Below are 25,878 nucleotides of genomic sequence, written 5' to 3' on the forward strand. Positions count from 1 at the left end.
ACAAATGAAAGCCATGCCAGTGAACACATCACGCAGCCGGGCGTCTGATGGACAGGCCACCTCTTTAAATCACACACAGGGACGCACTCAGATCTGCAAGGCTGTATTTGATGGCGAGGCAGACTGCGGAGGGAGGAAAATGGAACAGAACAGTCAGGACAAGGGGCGTGGTGAGGGGCGTTACACCTCGGCAAGATGGCATCGGTTGCTATGCAACTGGGCACCAAAGCTATTTATACACCGGCCCCCTTGTCCCCCTTTTTCCTCCCCAAGCTCCACTGCTTCTGATCAGGACTGCTAGATTGGAGGCACTGCTTTGGGATGTGTGTGCACCGGGGTGCCACAGATTTGGGTGTTTGGAGGCCGGTACTTGGTGCCATTGTTCAGTACTTTAAAATCAAAAATTCAAAGTAATTACGAAACTATTTTCCCTGTGAATTAGAGGGAATATGACAATATACTGTATACAGTAAACTGCAAGACAGTATAATATTTTCTACTATTAGAGATTTTGCCGTGCTCTTTATGCCACCACAGCTGTTGAATATATTTATGGCAATATTAGATATTTATGGTCTTATCAGTGTAATGAAGTACCTTGATTTGTCAGGTATCTCATTTGGTGGATTTGGCAAAATCAGACATTCCCATCTGATTCTTTTATCATTAAACAGTTTCTCAGTAGCTTTTCCTGTAAAACTATATCACAGTGAGAGCTCAAAATTAGCACTAGCCACCAGCTAAATGCTAGTAAAGTGTGCAAGTGGTTGGTATATTAGTTTCCCTCACCAGCCAAAAAAGACAATGATAATCAATTGAGTGTCTGGTCAGATTTGAACATTCACCAGCCTTTTGGCTGATGGACAAATGAGATCCTTTAGTATCCTCGTCATACTATTGATATTGATATCGCCCACTTCTTTTCTGATGAGAGAAAATGTTGTAAATAAAGGTGAACTTGACAGGTCAAGGTCATTTTCTTGAATGTTTCTTTAATGGAAAATTAAACAATATGTTCACAACAAAACACAGACTATTAACTTATATGTTTTGCTAAACTGTACTAAATTAAAGGAGTACTCTTAAATTGATATTTCATCATATTTATTTGCTAGGGATAACTAGGTTTATATTTCAGTATGGAATATCAGAATAAGGACCAAAAACACCAGCAGTCAGCTTCAGCTTTGCTTGATATGTGCAACAAGTGGACTGTGCTTCTTCAGTCAGTCAGTTTAGCACGCTGGTCTTTGACTGTGCTTCAGGTATTTTATGCATTCAATGTGTTTCATTTAGTATTTTTGTGGAAAACAAAGAGCGTGGACTACAGAGTTTCACTGGTGCACACATGAACTATATGCATGAACATTTATGAATTAGTGAAGAAACTCCATCATATCAGATTTAAATATCTTAGCTATTATACACAAATTATTTATTGATGCAATCTGAAACTGAGTAGTAATCCTATCATTGTAAACACAAATATCAAAGAAAACACGTGTATATAAGTTGATATATCATTGAAGGGTTAAATGCTGCCATTTAACTTTTCACATCTGCAGTAAAAATTTGTTCTTATCTGTGTTTTTCCAACTTAGTGGTTCATCATAATGATGTGACGCCAAAGGCATGAGCAGATGACAGGGTTTATCACAGATTACTCATTCATTTAGTTTTTTGTGCTCAAGTTAAACAACCAAGCACAAAGCCACTGTACAGCTGACCTTGGACTTAATAAAACAAAATGTAAAATGTTATTTTTATGACCTGAAATCAGCCGCAGCTCTTTGTCGCACTTCTCGTGGTGGAACAATGATTTCTCCTCTTGAAACCTGTCGAGTGTGGCCATCACTCCGAGGCACCTTGAGAACACGACTGTCAATCTGTTAATTTCCTTTTATTTAAACCCTGAACTTATTAACTCTCATCCGGGCCGACTGTGTTGTTGCTCTGCGTCACCGAGCAGAGAAACCAACCAGACAATGGGTGTGATTGAGAGGCGAAATAGATGACATTATTGAATTTTAATCACATCTTTTCCACGCCGACGTCGAACACGGCAATTACCTGGCTACAAGATACGTGTGTGTATGTTGGAGTGTGTGTATAGGAAGGGGTTGGAGCGCAAGGCAGACGACTGGCTCATCAGGTTCTCACAGCGGCTGAAAGAAGGTCGTAAGTGGCTATCAGCGCACCCAACCCTGTCTGGATGGATCCCTCCTGTCGCAGCGTGGCGAGCTCCTTCCATATGGAGAGGGGCCTAATTATCCCCCACCGATGGCTGAATCAACATTTGATTATATCCTCCCTAAGGCTGCTCTGAAAGGCGCTATTCAAATACCACTTTTATGTCTTTTCTCTCATAATCAAGAATGGCTGTTATTTGCTAATGATAAGTTTAATTTCTTTTTTTAACACCATCCCTGACATGCTGAGCAGCAAGACGTCTGACATATTTGCCGGTTTATGCCCTTGAGTACGCCGATTTTGACTTGGAAGGTTTTTAAAGCAAATTGTAGTTGTAGAAAAATCTCTTATCGATGTAAGATACACAGTAATTTCTTCCTTTGAAGTTGTCTCCTCAGTAAATGTTTCAGATTGCAGTTGAATGAACTGTATGATCCCAGCAGTCTTTGTTTGGAGCTGTGTTGTATATTTTATTCAAATGAAAAACTCCGCAATCCGAACATTGCGGTTTTATTGACTAAATAGATGTTTTTCCCTTTCTAAATGGATGAAATGTTACCCACAAATCCTTTGTTCCCTTTGTTTTGATTGATTCCTTTGAGGTCAGCACACCTGTACAGTACGTGATGCTGTGAATGAGTTCTCCAACTTGCCAAAGCTGCATATTTCAACAGCATAAAGACAATGAAAAGGTTTCTGTCAAAAAGCTCTCTAACTGTCAAGTCTCTGAAACGCCTCTCTTAAAAGCAGCTGACAAAAAAAAAAAAAAGCTGTGGTATTTAAATGTATTTTTCCTTCTGTTTCATAGCCAGAGGAACTTGGCAGAAATCACCGAGTTGATCCACACGGCCTTCCTGGTGCATCGTGGGATAGTCAATCTGAAGGAGTGGACGGTTTCAGACGGCCCACTGAAGGACATGCAGTTTGGGAATAAGATGGCCGTCCTGAGCGGCGACTTCCTGCTGGCCAACGCTTGTACAGGACTCGCCCAGCTGGATAACACTAAGGTACCTGTAACTGTGAAATATCTGAGCTGACATCAGTGATATTAATGAGAAACACTGCTGTCTTAATATGAAGTCCCAGCAGTCTTACAGCTCCACACTGCTCTTACTCATACCACATCCAAACTCAACATCTCACACCTGCAATGATGACTATATTTCAGAGTTCCCACTGATGATGGAATTTATGGAATATTATTGATCCTTGAGAGGTATTTTTCCTCTTTTTTCCACAGTACCTGCAGCGCTAGCATCCTATTCACTGGTTTAGTAGACCAAGTGGTAATCTGCAATATCCTTGTGTTTTTAGTTTGTCTGAATCACTGGTGCTGAGTATGTGTCCATGTAATGGTTTAGGTTGCACTTGCCAGAAATTCTTTTCCATTCAAGCAAAGATCTGAACTCCCAGCCCAGTGATTCAAGGGTCCAAAAGGGGGCCACAGGATAAATCTGAGTGGCTGCGATCAGCCTTGTTTCTATAAAGTTGGGGGACGGTTCACTTACTTGTGAACCAACAGCTCCTCGATTGGGGCTTTAACTAATAATTATTTTTATAGTCAACTAATCAGTCACAATCAATCACTTCCTCAATTAATCAATTAATAGTTGTTTCTTTTAACATGTCAGAAAATGGTGAAAAATGTCAAGCAGTGTTTCCCAAAGCCCAAAATGACAAATGTCTCAAATGTCTTCTTTTACTCACAACCCAAAGTTATTCAGTATACTGTCATAAAGGATAAAAGAAACCTAAAAATGTTAACATTTAAGAAGCTGAAATCAGAGAAATTTGACTTTCTGACTAATCAATAGTTTCCAATTAATTTAATAATTGATTAATCATTGTAGCTATATCCTTGATTCCTCCAAACCTCCCAGAGGATATCCCTATGAAAATGGCGCTGTGGGTCATATGAGATTTGGCATTTCTCAGTCTCATAAATACGTCTCTGGAGGTCCCTGATGACTTCTGATTTGGAGGAGAAACAAATGTTAAGGTTGTGATGTTAGTGCACACAACTTGGCAAAAATAGAACCAGGGTTAACCTTTTTTTTTTTTTTTTCAAACAAGTGACATGATGCTTAGCCTGTTTGCTGATCGGCACAGGTTAGGACATCGTTGCTGGGAAAAACCGATGAGATTAGGTGCATTTTGAACAAAAAATCATTTTGAACTTCTGTTTGTTTACAAAAAAAACTCTCCAGATGTTGAAGTAAGCTGCTCCAAGCAACATGTCGAGGACATATCAGCAGCATGGATAGGATGCTCACTACTGATTGGGCAAAACAAAACAAAATGGACTTCTTCCCATCAAGAAATAAGTCAGTACCAATCCATGTGTTTTTTTTTTTTTTGCTTGTAAAATCACAACTCGAGTAGACATTGTTTGGCTAAAGTCACTAGAAACTTTGGTGATCAGTGGTGTAGATGGTACTGTGAGATCCTTCCTTTGGGTGTCATTATTGTACCTGGAGTTTCTGTAGGTGGTCTCATGATCTGGAAAATTCAAAGAATCTCATACCAGGACCTTCAGTTAGTGACACTCAAGCTCTCACATATGACGGCCTTCAGCCTGTTTCATACCGTAGGGTAGTTAATGTGGTCAGGAGATCCCAATCCACGCGTTCACCAAGGGAATCCTTTTTATTGAGTTTTCAGATTTGGACGTGTGTGTGGTGGTGGTCTTGTAAGTGCACCACAGATCATATCTACGACATAGCCTGGTAACCCCTCGCTGACAGATGCTGTCACCACGCTGCTCTGTCAGAATGCGGTTGCCTGAGTGGATCAAAATAACCACCCCCACCCCCCACCACGCGCCATCAGTCGGACCAGCCCTTATCGCCTTCCCTGGCGCTTCTTATTCAGCAGTCTGGGTTCATGTCTGCTTTATGGCAGCCAAGAGACCCCCTCCACTTGCATCATATTTTTGATGTATCCATGGTGCATTTTGTATGGGAAACATAGTAGGAGTTGTAAGGAACCAACATTTCCTTTATAATGAATTAAAGATGATTCTAAAGGTGTGGCATTTCCTTTAGACAGATTACTGGCTTTCATTAGAATCACTACCATGAGAGATAATCATCGCTGTGTGGCTAAGCTACAAATTACAGTCATGGAATTGATATGATGTTTCCCTGTAAGATGGAAAAACAACACAGTGAGAATGAAATGATGGCAGATATGCTGATGACTTGAGCTAATGATGTTTAATCATGTTAAATCTTCATTCACACCAAGCAAGTTGGCATGAATTGAAGTTTTTAGCATCTGTTCCTTCACTGCGGTTCATTGTCGAGGTGAGAAGACATGCCAGTCAACTCAGGTGGCAACGCTTGAAACCATCAGTCCCCCCCACCACCACCACCCCAAAAAACAAACCTGCAGTTCTGTTTATGAGAAGTGTGAATGTAATCTGAAGCAGCCACAGGAAACGTCCGCAAAGTGGAAGTTTTTAAGGGTAATAAGGAGACGGACATCCGATAGCCAGCAGTTACTCATGTTTGAAAAGGTTAGCAAAACAAAATGAACCGAGGGCAAACCACAGTATGCGCTGATGCTCATACTCAGCTGTGTTTTTGTGAAGCTGTTCCTCAATGGTTTTATGGACAGGAGGGAAATTAGATTATTGTAAACAGGAATGAAGAATCCATCACGTCGGGCTAAAGTTACAGGAATGGGATTTGTTTTGACCAAAGTTTTTTAAACTGGTGGGATGTTGGGTTACAAAAATCAAGTTCACTTCACATTGTATTTGCGAGTTCATGTTGACTTTTGGCCCTGGTTTGTAAGTGAACCAAAACAAAATATGTCAAAGTTTTCTTTAATGTGGATGAAAGAAAACAATCTGTAGTTGTGATTTTTATCTCAAGAAACAGTATAATCTGGGAAATTGGGATGTTGAAAAATGTTGGCAAATGATGCCTAATATGACATGATATAAACTGTCAACCTCAAGAGAGTTCACAGATCATTTTCTGGAGGTTTTTTTGAACCTGTGTAACAACACTTGACACGTATCAGTGGATGGATAATATGGATAGTTTGAAGTGAGGTTCTATGAGGTACTTATAGATAGTCACTGTAATACCTACAGTAGATGGGGTCAACATGCCTCCACTTTGGAGAAGAACAGAGAAGTGCCGGCATGGAAGCTAAGCAATGTGCTGCTGTGGACAGGGTCAGCAGGCAGATGTAATTTAGGCACTTAAAAAAGACCCACCTAAAAAAATTTAGTCAGTTTAAGTGTACACTTCATTTAGAATATTTTCCCTGCTTTTCTCTTCCACAGCCTTTTCTGATGAGAAATCACCATTATATCTCTCACTCAACCAGACTCCTTTCGCATATTTTATCTGCTGCTGCCTCGATTGGTTAGTTTTGTTGTTTCAGTGAATATGAACTAACCTCTGTTTGTTGCAGAGTTTTTACTGAAGTTGTATGCTCACCAGCTAGTACCAGCCTGTCCTGTCATGTAATAGCACTTTGTACCTCCCCCTGGGAGAACCGTGAGTTCGCTAAGTTACATAAGCTCTCTAAGCTTTTTTAGATTAATAAATATATAAAATAAACTTACAGAATGTAAAGAAAGAAAATATTTTTATACGCATTTTCCTTATTGATCTGCTCCCTGCTGGGCCTGAAAGCCTCCTCCTCCTGGCGGCCACCACTCCCCAGGTGGTCTGAGCTCCCAGTCCAGACAGACTCAAGCCAGCTAATAGGACTGCGAGCTGTACTGCTAACTGAGCTAACAAGCTAGCGGTAGCTACAGTTAGCAGCAGTTAGTGGCTACTATGGTATTATGCTGCCCCCAATCTGAGTATGAACTTGACAGGTACACCGTACATTGTAGGATGGTGGGAAAAAAAAGGCATATGAATAGATTGTTAGCTAGTTTTAAACATAAAATTACCCATAAGCGTGAAGGCGATTTCCTTTTCACTCTTAAAATCTGTTAATTGCTGGATATTTATAGCTCTCTAACAGCTTCAAAGTGTGCTAAACAGTTTTCATACCAGACTCACACTGCCCTCAGCTTGACAGTCAGCTTGTGTGTGGTCATTGTACCACATCATTTTACTGCACAGGGTGACAGATGAGTAGTTAATGAAGTTTTTCTCATAAACCAGCCTTTTTTTTTCTTTTAAGGCAGTGAGAGCGATGGAGATAATGTGTCGTGGCCTTGAGAGGAAACCTATGCCGCTACTTGTATAAACTGTAAAGCAATCTCACCGTGGAGCTCCGGTTTCTCCCCCCTCGCAGACCTGTCGGCAAAACACGATCTGGCTGGATTTGGGAATGGAGTAAGGGGGAGGCAGGGGGAGAGCTTATCTGATACTTTCCAAAAAAAGACCCCCACTGGCCCCCACTTCCCAAGGCAGGCAGAGACACCACATCTGGTAATACTGTAGGCACATTGTCCTTCCAGGTCTGTGGGCGAGGCTCGGGTTTCCTCAATATTTTCCCCCGGTGGATTCAGTTACCCAAAGGGCACAGCGAGCCGAGGCTGACGGAGCAGCCAGCGTCACCAGACTTTTCTGATGAACCAAGGATGTCTGGGATGAGCTGAAGGAGCTCTAAATTTAACCTCATTCATCTGAACTGTACGGGCGTGGCCTCTGCTCCTCTGTCCACACTGTTCTGTGAATGAAGGACAACTTCAGACTTTTACTCATTCATTAGATACAGACTTTGAGTAATGATTTGAAAAGATGCAGCCTCTCCTGTGGCAGCTGATAAGGGGCCAGTCCTGTTTCTGTAAGCTAAAATGTAGTCATGCATGCCCCCTGTAAGAGGAAATGGGCAACTGCAGTCTTAAACACACTGCTCTTGTTCCTCAACTAGACACTATTAGACCTTTTTTAGTGGGTGTTTTTGAGTTCTTGCCTGTTTTTTTAAATTTTTTATTCTCTAATGTCAGTTTCCCAAAAGCAGCACATCTTTTCTTGCTCAGTATATTGATTATCTTGTGCTGGCAAGAGTCCATAGCCTGGTGGTGGAAGAAGTTCTCTCTCATTTTCCAATTTTCATTTTCCCTTTAATCTTTCTGTGCTACTTCTGAAGAAAACCACCAAAGTAAGATTAAAGAAACAGTTCACCCAGAATCAAAAATGCATATTTTTCCTCTTACCTATAGTGCCATTTATCCATCTAGATTATTTTGGTGTGAGCTGTAGAGTTTTTTAGATATCAGCCATAGTGATATCTGCACACTCTCTAATATAATGGAACTAGGGCTGGACGATGTGGACAAAGTCAAATATCACAGTATTTCTGACTTAATACCGCAAAATCAAAACTCAATGTTGTGACAATATTGTAGGAATGACTGTTGGTGTTAACACAATATTAACACAATAAGATTTCTGATAAATAACCATCAGCGATATGGATATAATGTACGAAAATAGTCTGTTTCGAACAATGCAGCCATCTCTGCCCACAGCAATACATCCACTAGAGGGCACCATTCAGAGTTAGAGGTTACCCCAAAGACGAAGAATCAAAAGTTTTCTGACAACAACAAACATGGCGATGCTGGAAGAGGTTGTAATTCTATGGTCGTGTCTCGCTTGCCTACGCCGCTACACTGCCCCCACGGCTTCTGGTGGTACTGCTCTGTTTCGTCCGTATCCCTAATCTTTCAGAAAACGTGCAGAAATACAGATAAAATGAATGCAGAGTATGGACAGAATGCTCCGTCCGTATCCAATGGAAACAAAAAAAAAAAAAAGAATGATTGTACTTTTTTGCTGTACTTGAACGTTGCATCGTCCCCCTATGAGATGACGCATACCAGCAGTGACCCCATGCCAATTTCAGTTTGAGACCCTTGGTTAACATAAATGAGCCTGAAGTGGATGAGCCTCTCCTCCATGAGTAGATGCCTGCTTCCTGCTGCAGTTGGCGGGTGTAGTTTGGCAGAAATAAAGTAGTTTGTACATGAAACTGCTCATAACAACATCTGTGGATTATCTTGAGTAACCGGGTCATAATTTCTGAAAAGAGACATCGCTGTTGAGTTTTTAGTCTAAATGGATAATTAACACCACAGATAAGAGGAAAAATATGTATGTATATGCTGCAAAGTTCAGAGGCACAAAGTGAAATAAATCTTTGAATAATTTGTGTAGAAAAATGAGCCTAAAGAGGCCCCCTGAAGTCAGATCGTCACTCCAAAACCTTGTTAACCCCTCTGCTCTCTGGACACGGTCTGATTTTGTCCCACCATCTGCTTTTTTAGCTCCATTTCAGCCCCTCAGATGGGACAGACACCTGATCTGTCTCTATCGACTGGACTTCTCTATAAATACAAAGTATAATCATGAATGAAGGCGAGCCTGGATCTGCTTCATGAAATCAACAGGAGCTCCTCCGTGGCCCGGTAATGAGCAGCTGAGTTTGCAGCAGTTCACCTGCTTTCCGACCCTCATCTCACCTCTGATTTATTCGCCAAACCAGCTGTTCAGGCGAGAGCTCCGTTAGCTCGTGCTTCAATCAGGGGAAATTGTGGTTTTTAATTACAAGTGTCACGGATGAACTGAGTAGCGTGTCAGTTTTGATCAACCTCATTTACATCTGCATTTTAGGGGTTTAATCGCTGCTGTTAGCCGGAGTGATTTATAATGAGAGTGTGGGTTAGCGGTTCAGTGCCCGAGTCCAAGGACACTTCAACAGGACACGTGGCTGTTGATGGACATGTTGACTGTTGTGTGGATCAAACCCATTATTTAACTTCGTCTGTTCTCAGTTCAGCAGAGAACAGAGGATGGTGTGTAAATGTGAAACTTTGATTAAAATTTTAACCCAAATGTCTCCTTTTCTCTGTTTAACAGGTTGTTGAACTGATCTCAAGTGCCATCGGTGACGTAGTTCAAGGACTCTACTATGAGAATTACAATAATACTGAGGTAAAGCATTTATCCTCCTTTTATAGTCCAACTGTGGGTCAGTAGAGTTAAATTAAATCTGTGATGAGTGTGTATGTAAGACATGACAGAATACATCATACACACCATTCATACATAATGGTAATTCAGAACATTTGATGTACAAGTACTCAGAGTTGCAGGTCAAAGTCAAACCATGAAAATACAGAATCTGAATCTGAATTTTCTGTGTATCTGAAGTCTTATACATGTTAGATCTCTGTACTGTAGAGCTCCATTGGTGTCCAAAAACAAAATAACAGCAGTGAGCACAGGGCTGGACAATATGTCTTATAAATAATATCTCAGTATTTTTAGGCTATGCCACAATATACAACATATATATCTCAATACACATTTTCTCTAAAATGACAGACCATAAATTCTCAAGTAGTGATGTTCTTACAGAATGTGATGCACTGCTGTAGATGAATCTAACAGTACGTTAAGTACGGCAGCAGATTACATCACTGTATAGTAATATAGCCTTTAAAACCAGGAAGAAAAACAACACTTGCACACATCATGATGTAACGACATCCATGATCGGAGGCGACATCTAGGTTCATATCACAATATTGATAAAGTAATATCTTTATGTTGCCCAGTCCTAAGTGAGCCACACTGTTGCACTAGCTGGCATGTTCCTATGTTTATTTTGAGTCAATCACATGTACACTGTCCTGCTGCCAGAAATACTCCCAGAGCACCAAATGAAAATTAATCCACGGCTGAAAATAGTCCCTATCAAATCCACTATTTACATCTGTTTGAGTAATATTTGCAAGAGACAGGGCATTTTAAAAAAATCGCATGTATTTGGGATCCATACTTAAATTGACAGGTCACCCAAAAATCTAAAATGTTTATTTTATCTCTGGCCACACCCACATCCCACACAAATACTTTCTTTCTGCAGTAGAATCTATCAGAACTGCTTTTATTCTACTAGAATGAGAATAGTTCATGCATGAAACTGCTCACAACAACGTCTGTGGATTATCTTGAATCACCAGGTCATGATTTTAGGGAAGAGACGCTGGTTTTGAATTTTTTTTGGTGCTTTTAGCACCACAAGCAGAGCGCCATTAAGTCCCATTATGTTGGAGAGAGGACAGATGCTTCTTTGGCCATCAGCTCCAAAACTCTACAACTCACACCAAAACTATCTAGATGGATAAATAGAACTACTGACCAAAGGAAAAATATGTATTATTGATTTTGAGGTGAACTGTCCCCTTAAAGATTTACAGCAGTGCTGCCCAACCCTGGTCCTCAGAGCTCACTGTCCTGCATATTTTAGATGTTTCTCTGCTCCAACACACCTGATTCACATGATCAGCTCGTCATCAAGCCTCTGCAGAAGTCTGACAACAACCTGATCATTTGAATCAGGTGTGTTGGAGCAGGGAAACATCTAAAACATGCAGGACAGGGGTCTCTGAGGACCAGGTTAGGGCACCACTGATTTACATTTTCAGTATGAACCAAAGGGCTTAGGGTGTCAGACACAGGTGGACAGGCAAATGAATTATTGTTTTTTGTCTTTACATTAGATTCGTTAACAATGAAAGGGTTTTGAAAGTTTGGAAAATGCTTCAATTTAACTGTTATGTTTTCAAAGTTAGGAATATGCTTGAATTATGATATACTCTTGAAAAACCCTTTCAACACAGTCTGGTGTTTCATGTCAATCAAACAACCTTTAATATTTGAAATGAAATGATGCAGCTGTTGTCATATTTGTCTTAGATTATTCCTCTGTTGGTCCCTTACTCTAGCGATTAGCAGGAATTATATAATCATAATCAAACCATACAATCAAAGTTTATATGAATAGCTGGTAAAATAAACAAAGGGACAGTGCTGGTTGCTTTTGGTGAGTCTGGAAATTTTTGATCTTGAAAGGGCTTGAATTTTACTATTTAATAATAATAGTAGCAGAATAAGAAATATATAACATGATTGTTTAACAGCAAAAGAAAATATTACTGTGGTGGAATTAATTCAAAAGAGCACAGGAAAAATGTTTTTTTTTTCCAAAGTGGCTAAGGTTGCCATGCATTTAGATTAATCAGGAATTTGGCTCCAGCTGTGTACAGCATAGAAGTTAAATAGTGCTTTGTTATAGGTTCTGACCGTGTGCACCTCAGACAGAGTTTCAGGTCTGGCGATTTCTGGTGTGTTTATTCTAGAAAATGCTAGAAGACTGGCTCTTTTTTTTTCTAGTGCCCAGATCAAACCCCAGCAGTACCTCCATCTGTACAGAAATGGTGTATTTAAACTTGTTTCACCTGTGGGGTTTGTAGTTTTATGTTAGACTAATTTGTAGAGATCGTGTTTGCAGAGCGGAAGATTGTTTTTCCTGATCTGGCGTCGTGTCCCTCTCCCAGTTTCCCTCTGTTCCAAATAACTGCAAAACTTGTGGGAAATACTGTGTTAAATTGCTGTTTCACTCTGGTGCACAATCAGCTACATAGTGAAATCTAAAATCGCAGAGCAAGGAGGGTTTGTTTTGATTGAGGTGAGGGCTCAGACCCGTGGTGTCTCTGCCTCCGTTCGCTCTACAGGAGAACAGTCTCACCAATGGCGTGGACATGGCGACGTGGGAGGAGCAGGCGTTCCTGTCCCACGGCGCACTGCTGGCCAAGAGCTGTCAAGCTGCGATGGAGCTCGCCAGACACGACAAGGAGGCCCAAAGGTTGGCCTACAAGTACGGGAAGCACCTCTCACTGGGCCACAAGGTGAGTCTGATCTGATCGTCCCACCCACCACACAGCTAAGACCACCGAAGGTTGTCTTTGGAGGTCAAATCAATAAAGGTCACCAATGGCCTACTTTTGAGATAATGACTGTTGAAGGTGTTGGTTTGATTAGTATGTCTTTCGATCAAATACGTCCCACTGAAGCGGATTTGATACAAAACCAGTGTTGAAAATAAACATATTTTATAATCCTGTCAGTGCATCAAGTTTAATGACCTTATTATTCTCACATCCGAGACAATCATAAAAATGGGGAATGAGGGGAAAAGGAAGAAAGCTGACTCGCAGCAAGCTAAAATAAGTATGTTAATGCTCCAGATACTGCAGACGCTGAAACTTTTTTCAAGGTTTTTCAGCTGAGTCTTATTGGTTCTAGCCTAAAAGTCATTCATAGCGGTCCCGCTCACGGGGCTGTGTTGGTACGTCCTCTCCTGCTGCGGCTCCCTGTAGCTCCCTGTCTGCAGGCCTCAGTGGCTACAGGGAATCTCAGCATGGGAGGAAACAGAAATGAGGTCTTTGAAGGAGAACTATCTGTGTGTTTCACCAGCCCGTTCATCATGCTGCTCATTAACAGGGTCACTCAGAGTGTCGGTAGGCAGAATGCTCTCTCACCGCTGGGTTGGTCTAATTGGTTTCAAAGTAGAATCTCAGCCAGACTGACGCCTGATTGACAAATGTGCTCTCCCTTCTGTAGCTGAACTCTGACCTGCAACCCTTTGTGAAGAACAGCGTGGGGGAGCCAGGGTCGTTCAGTTTGAGCGCCGCCCCTGTGGTTTTCCACCGTCAGATCGTTGGCGAGGAGAGGTGGCATCAACAGCTGGAGCAGGTATGAGTGGTCTGTGGCACCGCTGCAGCAGCTATTCATTTTGTTTGAATGGAGTCTTTCAGTCGCTGGTGATTGTGGCCATGTTACATGCATCAAACTAGTCCAGTCTCATCAGTGAAGTAAAATGGCCCGTGTCAGTCAGTTCACCACTTTGGTCCAGACTGAAAAATCTCAACAACTATTTGATGGATTGTCGTGAAATTTGGAACAGACATGATGCTCAGAGGATGAAATCTGCTCACTTTGGTCATCCCTGACTTTTCCTCCAGCAAGGTTGACATATTTTGCTTTAAAAAACAAGTACAAAATAAATCAGCACGGAATTTGTTTCAAATTCATTAATTATTAATTAATTATTTGTTTCTTACATTCCCATCAGCCTCAGCTGTACTTTCCGTTTAGTACTGTTAAACATGTTAGAATGCTAACATGCTAATCTCAGATGGTTAACATTTCACTTGTTAAACATCAGCTTGTTACCATTGTCATTGTGAGCATCTTGCTAGCATTAGCATTTAGCTTAGCACTGCTGCACCTAAATACATTGGCTATCATTGCTATAGACAAAGGATACTCAACTTGCTTTGCCCAGGGGCCACATCTGCAAAATGACAGGGGGCCACAAACAATAATGGTCCCTGATATTAGCAAACTTGTATCCATCAATTTGGCAAATTAAACACTGGTTTAAGATTGGTATGAGGTGCAAAATAAAGGCAAATTCATCCGTTCATTTTTCATTTAATTTTCAACCTTTCCACATTTGCTGTCGTCTTTCATCTTTGCCAAGTGGTAAATCAGACCGCGACAGTTGTATGCAGAATTCAAGTGTAACCACAGGCGAAAGTTACGGAGGACTTAGAACTTCAATGTCCTCTGAGAGGCAATATGTGGTACAGCACAGAAACATATAGACACATTAAAAGCACATCAGACAAAAACTGCAGCAATCTGATCTAACAGTGATCCATCATCTGTAGCAGCTGTCATAAGTATCATCACAGTCCAGGCAGGCATTAAAGTGCATGTTAATAACTGCATACTAATAAATACAAAAATAACAGTGAGTACTATACAACCCCTTTGTATTTCATGTGTTACTCATCCCCTCTGTCGCCATATATCCCCTGAAACACAGTGGCTACAGCATCTTGTTTAACTAAGTGATAGCACTGGGAATAAATTAGTTTTTTGCCCTGTTGGTTTTTATCTTGAAGTATATATGCCTCCCACCAGAAGGGCCCACTAAGAGTCTGTGGGATGTGTCCATGCAGACCTTGTCTGCCTTATCAGCCACCCAGGTCAGGTACAGACCCCCCTTCCTAAGAAAAACGGTGTGAATATATCTGTTTTTATTGTAAATCAGAAAATGGTCAGCGGACCCCCCTATCAGGGGCCAGATTTAGTCGACAAGCAGGAAGTTGAGTTGCTATAGACTCTTGTTTAAAAAATCTGGTTTGTTTCGTTGCTTTACATAAGAATGGCTGATATTTTTAGTGATAATGTGAGAAGATAATTGATTTATGAGTGTGCCTTGAAAATGTGAAAAATTTAAGGCTTTCCAAGGTTGGTAGTGAATGAATGGTCAGCCTCAAAACCACCTGATTTATTTATTTTTATCAGACTTTCACTTTGCTCTATTCTTCATTTATTAAAGATCCTGAGTGTAATATTTACACGGATTTATTGGTAGAACATAGAATACAGAAACAGAAATGGAATATAATATTTATAAGTTTTCATTAGTGTATAATCGCCTGAAAATAAGCGCCTGTAATGAGCTTTTTATATCTACAGAGGTCCTCCTACACAGAGACTGCCGTATTTCTACCACCGTAGGTTCTCCTTCTTGCTGGGAAGGTGTTCGATCTGCGAGCTCGCTGAAAGATGCCACTAAATCCACCAAACTGGTCCTTTAAAACATTTATTTGGGTTTTGTGAGGTACAGTGGCAGCAGGAATTAAAATGAAGGATGACTTGAAAGTTCAGATGATTTCTACTCAGAGCGAGAGTTTAAATGTACAGTTGGTTTACCCCAAACCAAAATCAAATTGTACCTTTTTAAAAGTACATAAATAGTTGATCATATAGTTAATGCAACCTGGTAATTACTCCTTTCTCTCTTCTCTGCAAGGCAAAAACACTGAGAAACCAACTGGATTATTCAAAGGTAAGCTTTATTATTAATACAGAATCTGCCTCCTCAGTTATGAACTCTGAACAAATGCTGTGTTCTTATCCTAGGTGGATACTTTTGTTGCCTTTGTATGAAATCTCAGTAAGATAACCGAGTTTTTAATTGTTTTATCTTGTTATTTTCACCTGTTTAATTACTGGCCCGGCATCTGACAGAGCCATCAAAGAGAAACAGGACGTCTTCTCACTGTAACCTATATCAAAGTTGAGAAATGAGCTTTCCAAAGTCAATGTGTGAGAGAAGAGGGGGGCTGATCGGGGTGCAAGAAGAGACTGAAGCTCCAGAGGAGGGGTCTGATGGTGTTGGGGGGGTTATCTGGTCCCGTCTGAAACCAGAGCAGGAAGGATTAGTTACCGAGGCCTATTTGTGGAGGAGACACTGAGGCTCTGAGACAGTGGCATTGTGAGAGAATCTCCTTCAGCAGACCTGTCGAAACGGGGACATGGGGAGAAGTTTGAAGGGAAGGAGAGCTGAGGGGACACGAGGAGGAAAGCTGAGAGGAGGACAGAGGGAGGGATGAGATTTTGGGGAGGAAAAAGAAAGACCTTGGGCCCACGAGCGCAAAACTTTGCTTCGCTTCAGCACAAAGACAGGAACGTGTAATTAGAGGAACTTTCTGTACATTTCTGGCGTCTACAAATTATCTCCATGATTTAGCATGTGCTTTCATCCCATTAACTCTGATAAATAACCATAAATGTCCACAGAAACTCCCATTTTATCCTGTTTAGCATTCAGTCTATTAGTCTTTCATCCCCAATTAGAAAACATCCACAAAAATCCAAACAGATTAACCAGCTGTAAAGCTGATCATTATGGGAGAAAGAGTGTCCAGACTGTACAGAACTGAATATTATTTAAAGACATTCATATTTATCATTAATAAATTAAGAACATCTGACTTCATGAAAACAGCAAGAGACACATTTTTTGCCTAAAGTTTGCCAACGTTGCAGGTTCACTGACACATAATGACAAATCACAGCACAATTTTAGTTTTCAGTAAATAGTTTTGATATAGAATGAATGCATAATAAAAAATAGATATTTAAATCTATATTAATATTAAAAAAATATTGAATATTGATTGGTGTTGTTTGGTATAAGTAAAGGCAGTTTTTTAATGGTTTTTGATAACAATTAATTAATTAATTAATTAATCATTAATGTTACCAATGATCTGAGCCTCTTGGCTCAGCAGCCGTGGGTTCGACTCCCGCCTGCGGTCCCCTTCGCTGCATCCCACTCCCCTGCTCTGTCTCCCCCTTTCCTGTCATATCTTCGACTGTCCTGTAAAATTACAGGCATGAAAGCCCAAAACAATAAAAAAAATGTTCCCAGTGATCAATTTAGAAAAGTGCTTACTATTTGCAACCCAAGCCAAAGGCGATTTGTATCTAGATAAGTTACCCAGATTCTTGCATGGATTATGTTTACACGTCCCTAAGATCCAAATACAAGGCGAGCCAGACTACCTCCACATGTGGTCAGGCACATCGGATCACATTCTGATCACGAAGCACTCACACCTTCGATTAACATGCATTTTTTTCTTCTCTGGATAACTTCTCTGGATACAGACACTATTCTTCCTGGGGTCCACGCACAACAAAACACAGCGGAGATGACATGAAATAAGACATGTAATGCATGTAAAAAGTCTCAATAAGAACATGATCAAGACGTGTATAAGTTAAGTGATATCATCACATCAAACTGCATGTCATTGTAGTTGCTCAGGTTGGTTAATTAACATTAGAGTTCTTGTTACTGTGGTTTTTAGTAGTCTTTTAAAATGTGCTTTACTGTGTGCTTCAGTGATTATAGTTGGAAACCTGTTCTACATTATTATGGCTCCATAGAAAGCCTATTAAATTGGCAGCCTGTGAGCTAAATCTGACCCTTTCAACATTTATAAATATAAAAATCTGAATAATTTCTTCAAATGATTCAAACATGAACTAGCTAAAGCCACGTTTCTACTGAATGTTACGGCTCTGCTCAAATTTACTTGACTCATTCTTTTTTGGTTTCCGATTGTGAATAGTAACTGATACCTGGTACTTTTTTTTTGGTACCACTTCGGCGGTAGCATAGCATAATGAGTGTGTGGTTGTGTTCAGAGAGTGACGGTGCACTGAGCAGAGGAAAAAGTGGGCAGTGAAGTTGTCTGTCTGGCAGTAAACGTACAGTTTAGGTTAAAATTTGTCAGTGAATAAAAGCTGCAGCTTCTGAAAACCAAAGTGGTGTGTTGTTGTACTGTCTGCAGCAAAGTAAAAGTGCTTAAAGCAAGTAGAGTCGAGTCGAGTCAAGCCCTACTGCCCGGTGGAAAAACAGCATAAGTAGCTGGAAGTTGTTGAGCAGTGACGTCATAAAAGTGTAACTGGGGAAATGCCATTATGAAGCAAAAACTGACTTCTAAAATAAAGCCATTTTCAAATAATTTCTATAATTAAATAAAAAGAAACTCCTGTGATTAACATTTTATAATAATGAGATGAGTATTTCATCATTTGTTTTATTTGTGTATTTCAGTTTCATTTATTTATGAAAATTTTGCTTAATTTTGTTTGATTTATTTATTTAATATTGAGCACTTGGGCCAAATAAATACACAAATGTCTGCTTAATTAATTGTGGTAAAATACTTTCTGTATAATTATGTTGGTGGTAAAAATGGCGTCAACTAAAAGAGAAAAACATAAACATTTTCCCTGAAAGAAAAAACAAAAACAAAACATAAAAATCATGATTGTGTAGGTCATGTCATCTCTGCAGCTGTATTTCATTATTATACTGTTCTGTCATATTTATTTCCTTTATCAAAAACATTAAAGCTTCTGCAAAATCTGTATATTGCAATTTTGATATTTTGATTAATTGTTCAGCCCTACTGAATATTATAAAATATTCTGATATGGTACATCTGAATATCAGTGAGATCAGAATGCTCAAGATGGAGTTTGAAGCTGAAAAGGAAGAAAAGTCAGACGGACATGCATGTGAGAATACCAGGATGCTGAACTTATGAGTGGCCGTAACACACAAACAGGGGAGAAAAGGGCAGAGCTGAGGGAACATTAAGTTAATGCAGAACAAAAAAACAAAGTTAATACATTAGATGGTGTGAAATGAAAAAGAAAAAGAATCTTTTCTAAATTGAATAAGCAGCCAGGGTGATGCCGAGTTCGACACCTGCAATTTTTTTTTTTTTTTTTTTTTGGAGAAGGGCCTACGGGGCTTTCCACCTCCAGAATTCATGAGGTAAAACGCCCTCAGCAAAAAGATGTCCCAACACGCCAGCAGTGATGCACAAGGAGACGCCCAAACTCACTCAGGCTGCATGCTTAAGCTGTTGGTTGGGGCTGATTTGACTTGATGTTTTCTGCTTCCTCACATCTAAAGTGCGGATGTTTTGTGTGTGTGTGAGTCCCAGACCTCGTATACACAGACACAGGGACTTTCCTCAAATGATCAAGTAGTTTTTCAGTCTTTTGGAAATTAAATTTTCTTTTAAAGGAGAAATCTGTAATATTAATCAGAGATTAAGGAAACATGATGGAAATACTTAAGGCCCGAATAACTGTCGAAGTTTGCCTTTCATGTTAATTCACGTTCAAATTAATGCCGAAGTCTCTACTTAAGAGTCATGAGAAACCATTGATGAGTAGATGTCTATAACTGCTAAACTGAGGAAAATGTTAATGGAGTCGCTGAACTCCAGAGCGTGTGTTTTCAGAGCAGTGGACTTTTGTTTTCAGGGCTTAGCTTTACATTTGAGAAAAAAACAGCTGATCAACTTACAGTATAGGACTCATTCTTACTTGTTATTGTCAAATTAAACATTAGGATTTGAACCTATTCAATATACTGTCTATGGCTCCAACTTGCTATTTAGACTGAGTTACTCATTTTTGGATGTGTTGTTGCTACGTATTGTACCTTTAAACAAGATATACAAACAGAAGTTGTATTGCAATTCAAATCATTCACAAATGCAAGTAGTCATAAAGCAACGTAAAGGACAGACATAAAAAGTCATCACAAACACTGTTGATTTCGTTGGTTGGGCAAGAAATTTTAATTTCTGTGCTCCGCACTTTGTTCAATTTATTACCTGGATTGTTGCAAAAACTGGCTGTGCACCAGTCATTTAGTCTGGTGCCATAATTGTTAGACTGAACACACAGGAGAGCTGTGACATGCCTGAGTAGAACCTACAGATAAATAAAATTCAGTGCATTTCTCTTCTCATCCTCAGAGAAAGCCTGCCAATTTTTTTTTAAATATAACTCACCGTGATCAGCCTGAAAATTCTCCCTTGTAGTTAAATGCGGTAATCTGCCTCCAGTGGTACCAGGGGCAGCGTGCTAATGCATGATTGTGTTATACAATGTGTTTCCTGTCATTAAAAGCAGTGCTTTGCCTCTTTTTACCCTCTGCTAACTTTCTCCGGCTCTCAACAGTTTGTCGTGCTGACAGCTGGATAGAAACAGGAGTGACACTGACGTGACAAACTAACGTGTGTTTTCATCCCTCGACAGCTTTTGGCAGCAGTTAAGTCGGAGAAAGGCGTGAGCTCGGCTGTGGACTTATGCTGTTACCATGGCAACAAGGCTCTGGAGGCCATCCAGGCTTTCCCCTCCTCCGAGGCTCGATCCGCCTTGGAGAACATCGCCTCCGCCGTCACCAAATTTTGACCTGGACTCACACACAGGCACACACACACACACACACTCCTGCTTCTAAATGCTTGTGAAGTGTCTTTGTCTGCAGGAGGCAACAGGACAAGAACCAGCAGTTGACACTTCAGAGACAAATGAACTTCTTTTGAGCCAGGTGCTGGCTCATGTCTGGAGGAACTGTTGTGGATGACAGTGTGCATCAGAAATGCAGCGGTTGGATCCATAAATGGTCATCATTAAAAAAAAGAATTAAAAACACATTACTTCAGCCTCATGTCATGCGTTGTTTTGGCTCTAATACGTACCCTTCCTCTCCTGTGTGAAGAACACATCACGCCAAGCTGCATTTTAAAACCTGGCACTTTATTGTTACCTTGCTTATCAGCAAAGGCACATACCAGGCAGAACGTAATTTAAGATGTTTTGAGGAATTGTTATTGTCATCTGGAAAATGTGCCATGAACGGCAAATGATGCACCGAGCTGCGGCACTTATTCTGACAAAATTTCATATTTTTTTAGAATCACCCAGGTTCACCCTGCTCGTTACTGCACACCTCAGATGATGCGGAAATCGTAGCTGCTGGATGTAGTGGGTGTTTGCCAAATTGAAGAGCAGCTCCAAACCAGTTGTGAAAATGTCTCAAAGTCGTGTTCTACCAGGTATGTGCCCCTGCTGATAAGCACAGCTGCAAAAATATGTATTTTTTTAATGGGCTTTGGCGTGATCTCCTCTGCGTGGAGGGGGGAAATGGCAAGAATCGGGAGTAATGTCATCTATGTTGCCTTATTATGTCTGTCCCCATGCCTGTGTATGTGATCCAAGTCAACCCAGGGGCGGGGAAAGGTCACACAGCCTCTCCCCTTGGCCCAGCCAGCGAGCGCATTGAAGCTCCGCCAAGCAGTAATTATTAATGAAGAGACCTGAGCAAATGGACAGGAAATGCAGAGGTATTGATTGGGCCGGCTGCCCTGCTCTAAGCCGTACAGGCTGGCGCCAGCCTGGTGGCCTGTGGTTTCCCAGGCTGTAGTCTGCAGAGGAGGGGGGGTACAGCCAAGGTGTGAAACCAGGCCACCACTGGCAGCTGTCTGTCACATCCAGGCCACACCTGAAGGACAGAGCACAGAAGACAGGACGAGGAAAAAAAAAAAGAAGACGGAGGGTACACACAGCTAACAAAGAGGATTCTGTGTAGCTCTAGAGAACAGCAGCCATGTTGGTACCACATCAGAACACGTCTTTGAGACTTTGAATTTACATGACGGAGGTTGGCGTAAGTAAGGGTCATGAGCTAAAACTATCCATGTGCAAGCAATGGCTAAATATTTGACTTAGAAAAAGAGGGATGCTTCAAAAATAATATTTATTTCATCCAAATAACTCAACTTGAACATCTGCAATGATGATACACACCTAATTGATGTTTTTTAGCCATGCTAGTGGTGTGGATCTACGAATTGCAATGTTGGTCAGTCCATCCTTTTCGTCCAGACTGAAACGTCTCAACAGTATTAGACGACTGCCATGAAATGTTTAAAGGTCCACTGTGTCAGATTTACAGGGATTTATTTTCAGAATATGGCAGAAATGGAATATAATATTCATGAGTGTGTTTTCTTCAGTGTATAATCACCTGAAAAGAAGAACTGTTGTGTTTTCATGACCTTAGAATCGAGTCATCTCATCCCCAAGGAGACCGCCATGTTTATGCAGCAGCCCAGAAAAGGACACAACAAAGAGTGGCATCAAGTAGGGGCCTTGTCTGTTTTTTCGCAAGTTTTGTGGCCACTACTGGTCGTCCCGCGTGCTTGAAAGAGGGAGGTAAAGCAAGATGTTTGTGCTCAGGCAAAGCTCTAGCAGTGAGTTTCCAAATCGCAAACACGCAGAGCTGCTACCATGGCTAAAGAGTCTTAGTCTTGTTTATTGAATTCTTCCCCAAAGAACAACTCCTGCAGAACTTTGTAGTTTAAAGTACCAGTGTGAAGGATTTAGAGCAGGCCCAGTCAATATATTTTAGTGTCTAGGGACTTCCTAGATATGTTGTGCCGCGTTCCAATCCCAAAAGGCTCTATCTCAGCATCGGCCCTGCAAGTTTCAGGATGATTTCAGAGATTGGGTTGCATTTTTAGCCATTTTCAACCCATGAAATTATCATTTTTATAAATGTATTAAAAAATGTCTGAAGAACTATCAATATTAACGGCAGCATTGATGCATTTTGTATGGCTGCATCAATAATGCAACTGACCTTGATGGACGGAATTTTGTTTTTTCTTCTTTTTTCAAATAAATTCTTATTTGAAGTATTCTTTTTTTCATATTTGTAAATGATCAAAGGGCTGGACTGAGGTTGTTAAAATGCTGAATTCGGCTCATGGGCTGCCAATTTAATTGACCTGATTTAGAGACGTCAAGCAGTGAAGTCGTAGATTGCAACCAACTGAATACCGCTTGCCTCACCCTCCCCTTCCGAGCATGTTGTAGAACTTATGGCGACTGTAAAACCTGCCTCTCTACAGCCGGTGCTCTGAGCTAGTGTAGTTTTTATTTTTAGGTGATTATACAGTAATGAAAACACACTCATGAATATTATATTGCGTATATAACTCTTACACTCTGGTCCTTTAAGTTGCATTCAAGGTGCACCAAGTAAGGCGATGATTCATAGCCTGAAAAATGTATTGCTCTTTTGAAGTCTCTTGTTTAGGTGTCAATGATAATTATCCGCTCAGATACCTCAATTTTTGAAAACATGGGGCAGAGCAGCAGTGGTGGAGAAAGGGATTCAGTGGATGAGCCAGGAACAGAGGGGTGGATGAGTGGGAAGGGGAGATGATAGGATATAAAAGAAGAAGGTGGGGCCAAAGTGTAAGAGATGGTGATGTGGAGTGAACTATTTCAAAAACAAGCTCCTGTCTGTTGCTGGGTTGTACGTCCACTTCCTCTACTGTTTTGGTTTCCGCTGCCTGGGCTTCCTGGGTACAGCGAGGTACAGCATGTGCCAGGGAAAGCCTCAGGCTCCTCATGAAATATTTATCCTCGCCGTGAGGAGACATGAGGAAAGTTACATGGAAAGTTAAAAGGACCAAACAAGGAAGGAGGCTGGGGCGCTGCCAGAATGACAAATATAGTTACTAAACAGAACTTTTTCAAAAAGATGAGGTCTGGCCTCAGCAATGAAACTGTTGCATAGGCGCTCCCAGTAGAAATCACCCAGGCACAGCAGAACAGGATTTGATGGGATGAGTTTTTTTGTTTTCGACTTCAAGAGGAAAACAGAGTTCTTCCAGTGGTAAAGCTAAATGTTTAATGTACAACAGAAATTGTAGATTTTTTCTTCCCTGACAACATTTCTCCTGCCAGCATGGATCTTTCTGATATCTCCTGCGTAGCCCAAATGAGGAGCAGAACGAGGAAGGAGGGAGGTTTTTGTCAGCTTTATGTCCTGCGCAGCAGAAACCTGACTCTGTGTTTGCTTACAGTTGCCAGTTTGAGAGTCTTGGGTATCATGAAAGCAAGAGTTGGCAAGACTATAAGTTTACATGCAAAACATGAAGTGGGCAACAGCGGCCTTAGTGCGCCCGGCCCAGACGAGGAGTGGTGTAATTACAGCAGGGTCCAGCGGAGAGAGTCGGTCAGCACAGATTCCATTACACACTTCACACGTGTGAGTTTAACAGAAGAGATACGCTGTTCTTGGAGATTACTTTCAACTAAAGCCAAATATTGGAAACCATGGTGAAATGTTGGAAACTGTGGTGATATTTTTTGTGGTGATATTCTGTAAATTTGGCCATTTTCGTGTGAAAAATGTCCAGTATTCAACTATTTCTAGTGAGCAGTTAATTCTTGCCAGGGTGAAAAGGCTGTGAAGCAGCATTATGTAACAAATTCTCCACTGAAACACACGTCGGTAACATTATTTTACATCAGGTTGACTGACCTGCCTACTGAAAAGCACGGACAACTCCTGCCATTCAAAATGATGCTTTTAAGATAAGAATTTCTTCATGTGCACTCAAAACCGTACCACTTTCTAGTAGTCTTGAACACCATTTAGAGGTTTTATATTCAAAAATGAAATATAAGAATTAAAAGTGACTTGGAGATCATCAGGACAGCTTTTATGTTGCCATGTTGTAAAAAAAAAAATCACAAGTTCAAAATGAACAGACTGGTTTTTTTTTAAAGCCTAATTAATTACATGTTAACATTTATAACTGCAGATTTCATGACTATTAGAAAGTGAGGAATGTATGCTTTATTGATGGATTGCCAACATTTATAACTGCCTTGTTACCACATAGAGAGAATAAATGCCTGCCAAAGGGATTTTTCACAACCTGGCAACCCAACACTTGTTCTGATTAATGACTAGTAAAGCATCTGTAACTACTCATTAAGACTGACTTATTAAACATTAATAAAGCCATTAGTTACTACTTTGTCAAGACTATATAAAGTGCTTATTACAAAGTTGTACAGAAATATTTATGTTTAAGCATAAAAATGGCTCAATACAAGTTTTTCTTTTTCAACCCTGGGAAGAAATACACATCCCGCAGCATGAGTCAGTCATACAATACTGCTGCTTCCTTTTATTTAAACTCAGAATACAGAAACCTTTTAGCTGCACTTTTGATTGGTCAGCACCATTCAAACCTTCAAAATGACATTTAAATAAATTGCACTCACCTGTTTCGCTTTTCTCTTCCTTGAGTATAAAATAACGAGGCTACACACAGCCGACCTGATGGCAGGACGGCTGACAGGTGTCACTCACATTCTAGCTGGGGTTGTTCAGATACAGATACTAGTATCAAAAAACGCCTGAGATACTGCTTAAAATGCTGGTATCAGTATCAGCGAGTACACGAGTCTTTATACTGATTCAATAACACATCATTTATGAATCCCAAAACGGGACGATGCTACTTTTATGCAGTCTTCTGTACTTATTTTTTTCCAGGATGGCAAAGTCAAGTTCTATGGCATGCACTCTGTGTATCTGTTCATGTTTTACAAAGGTTTTAACCTGAACTAGACCAAACAACAGTGACAGGGTTGGTAAGGTTATGTTTAAAAATATATTCTGATAGTTACTAACTACCTGTTTAAGAATGTAGTCAGTAACTTAATCCAAGTATCACAGTATTTAAGTAATGTAATTTGATTACTGTCCATTATTTTTGGATTACCTAAAGTAAAATGTATTACAGCAATATAATATTTTATGTAGAGCCGAGTACTGGAAAGTGTTACAGCCACTGCTGTTTTAGAC

At 40.5% G+C, this 25,878-nt stretch overlaps 1 protein-coding gene across 1 annotated transcript in view; it reads left to right on the forward strand.

Annotated features, from left to right (window-relative positions):
- The window catches only part of pdss2 (prenyl (decaprenyl) diphosphate synthase, subunit 2), a 37,612-nt gene extending 16,752 nt beyond the window's left edge, over positions 1–20,860 (forward strand). Inside the window, exons 3-8 of the mRNA XM_084742919.1 lie at positions 2,999–3,197; positions 10,032–10,106; positions 12,695–12,868; positions 13,584–13,715; positions 15,850–15,885; positions 20,457–20,860. Coding sequence (XP_084599045.1) covers positions 2,999–3,197; positions 10,032–10,106; positions 12,695–12,868; positions 13,584–13,715; positions 15,850–15,885; positions 20,457–20,612 — 772 coding nt within the window. The 3' untranslated portion in view covers positions 20,613–20,860. The remainder of the gene's footprint in view (positions 1–2,998; positions 3,198–10,031; positions 10,107–12,694; positions 12,869–13,583; positions 13,716–15,849; positions 15,886–20,456) is intronic.
- The last annotated feature ends 5,018 nt before the right edge of the window (positions 20,861–25,878 follow it).

This window comes from Lutjanus erythropterus, chromosome 18 (genome assembly GCF_056507025.1).
Source record: "Lutjanus erythropterus isolate fLutEry1 chromosome 18, fLutEry1.hap2, whole genome shotgun sequence".
NCBI lineage: Eukaryota > Metazoa > Chordata > Actinopteri > Lutjaniformes > Lutjanidae > Lutjanus > Lutjanus erythropterus.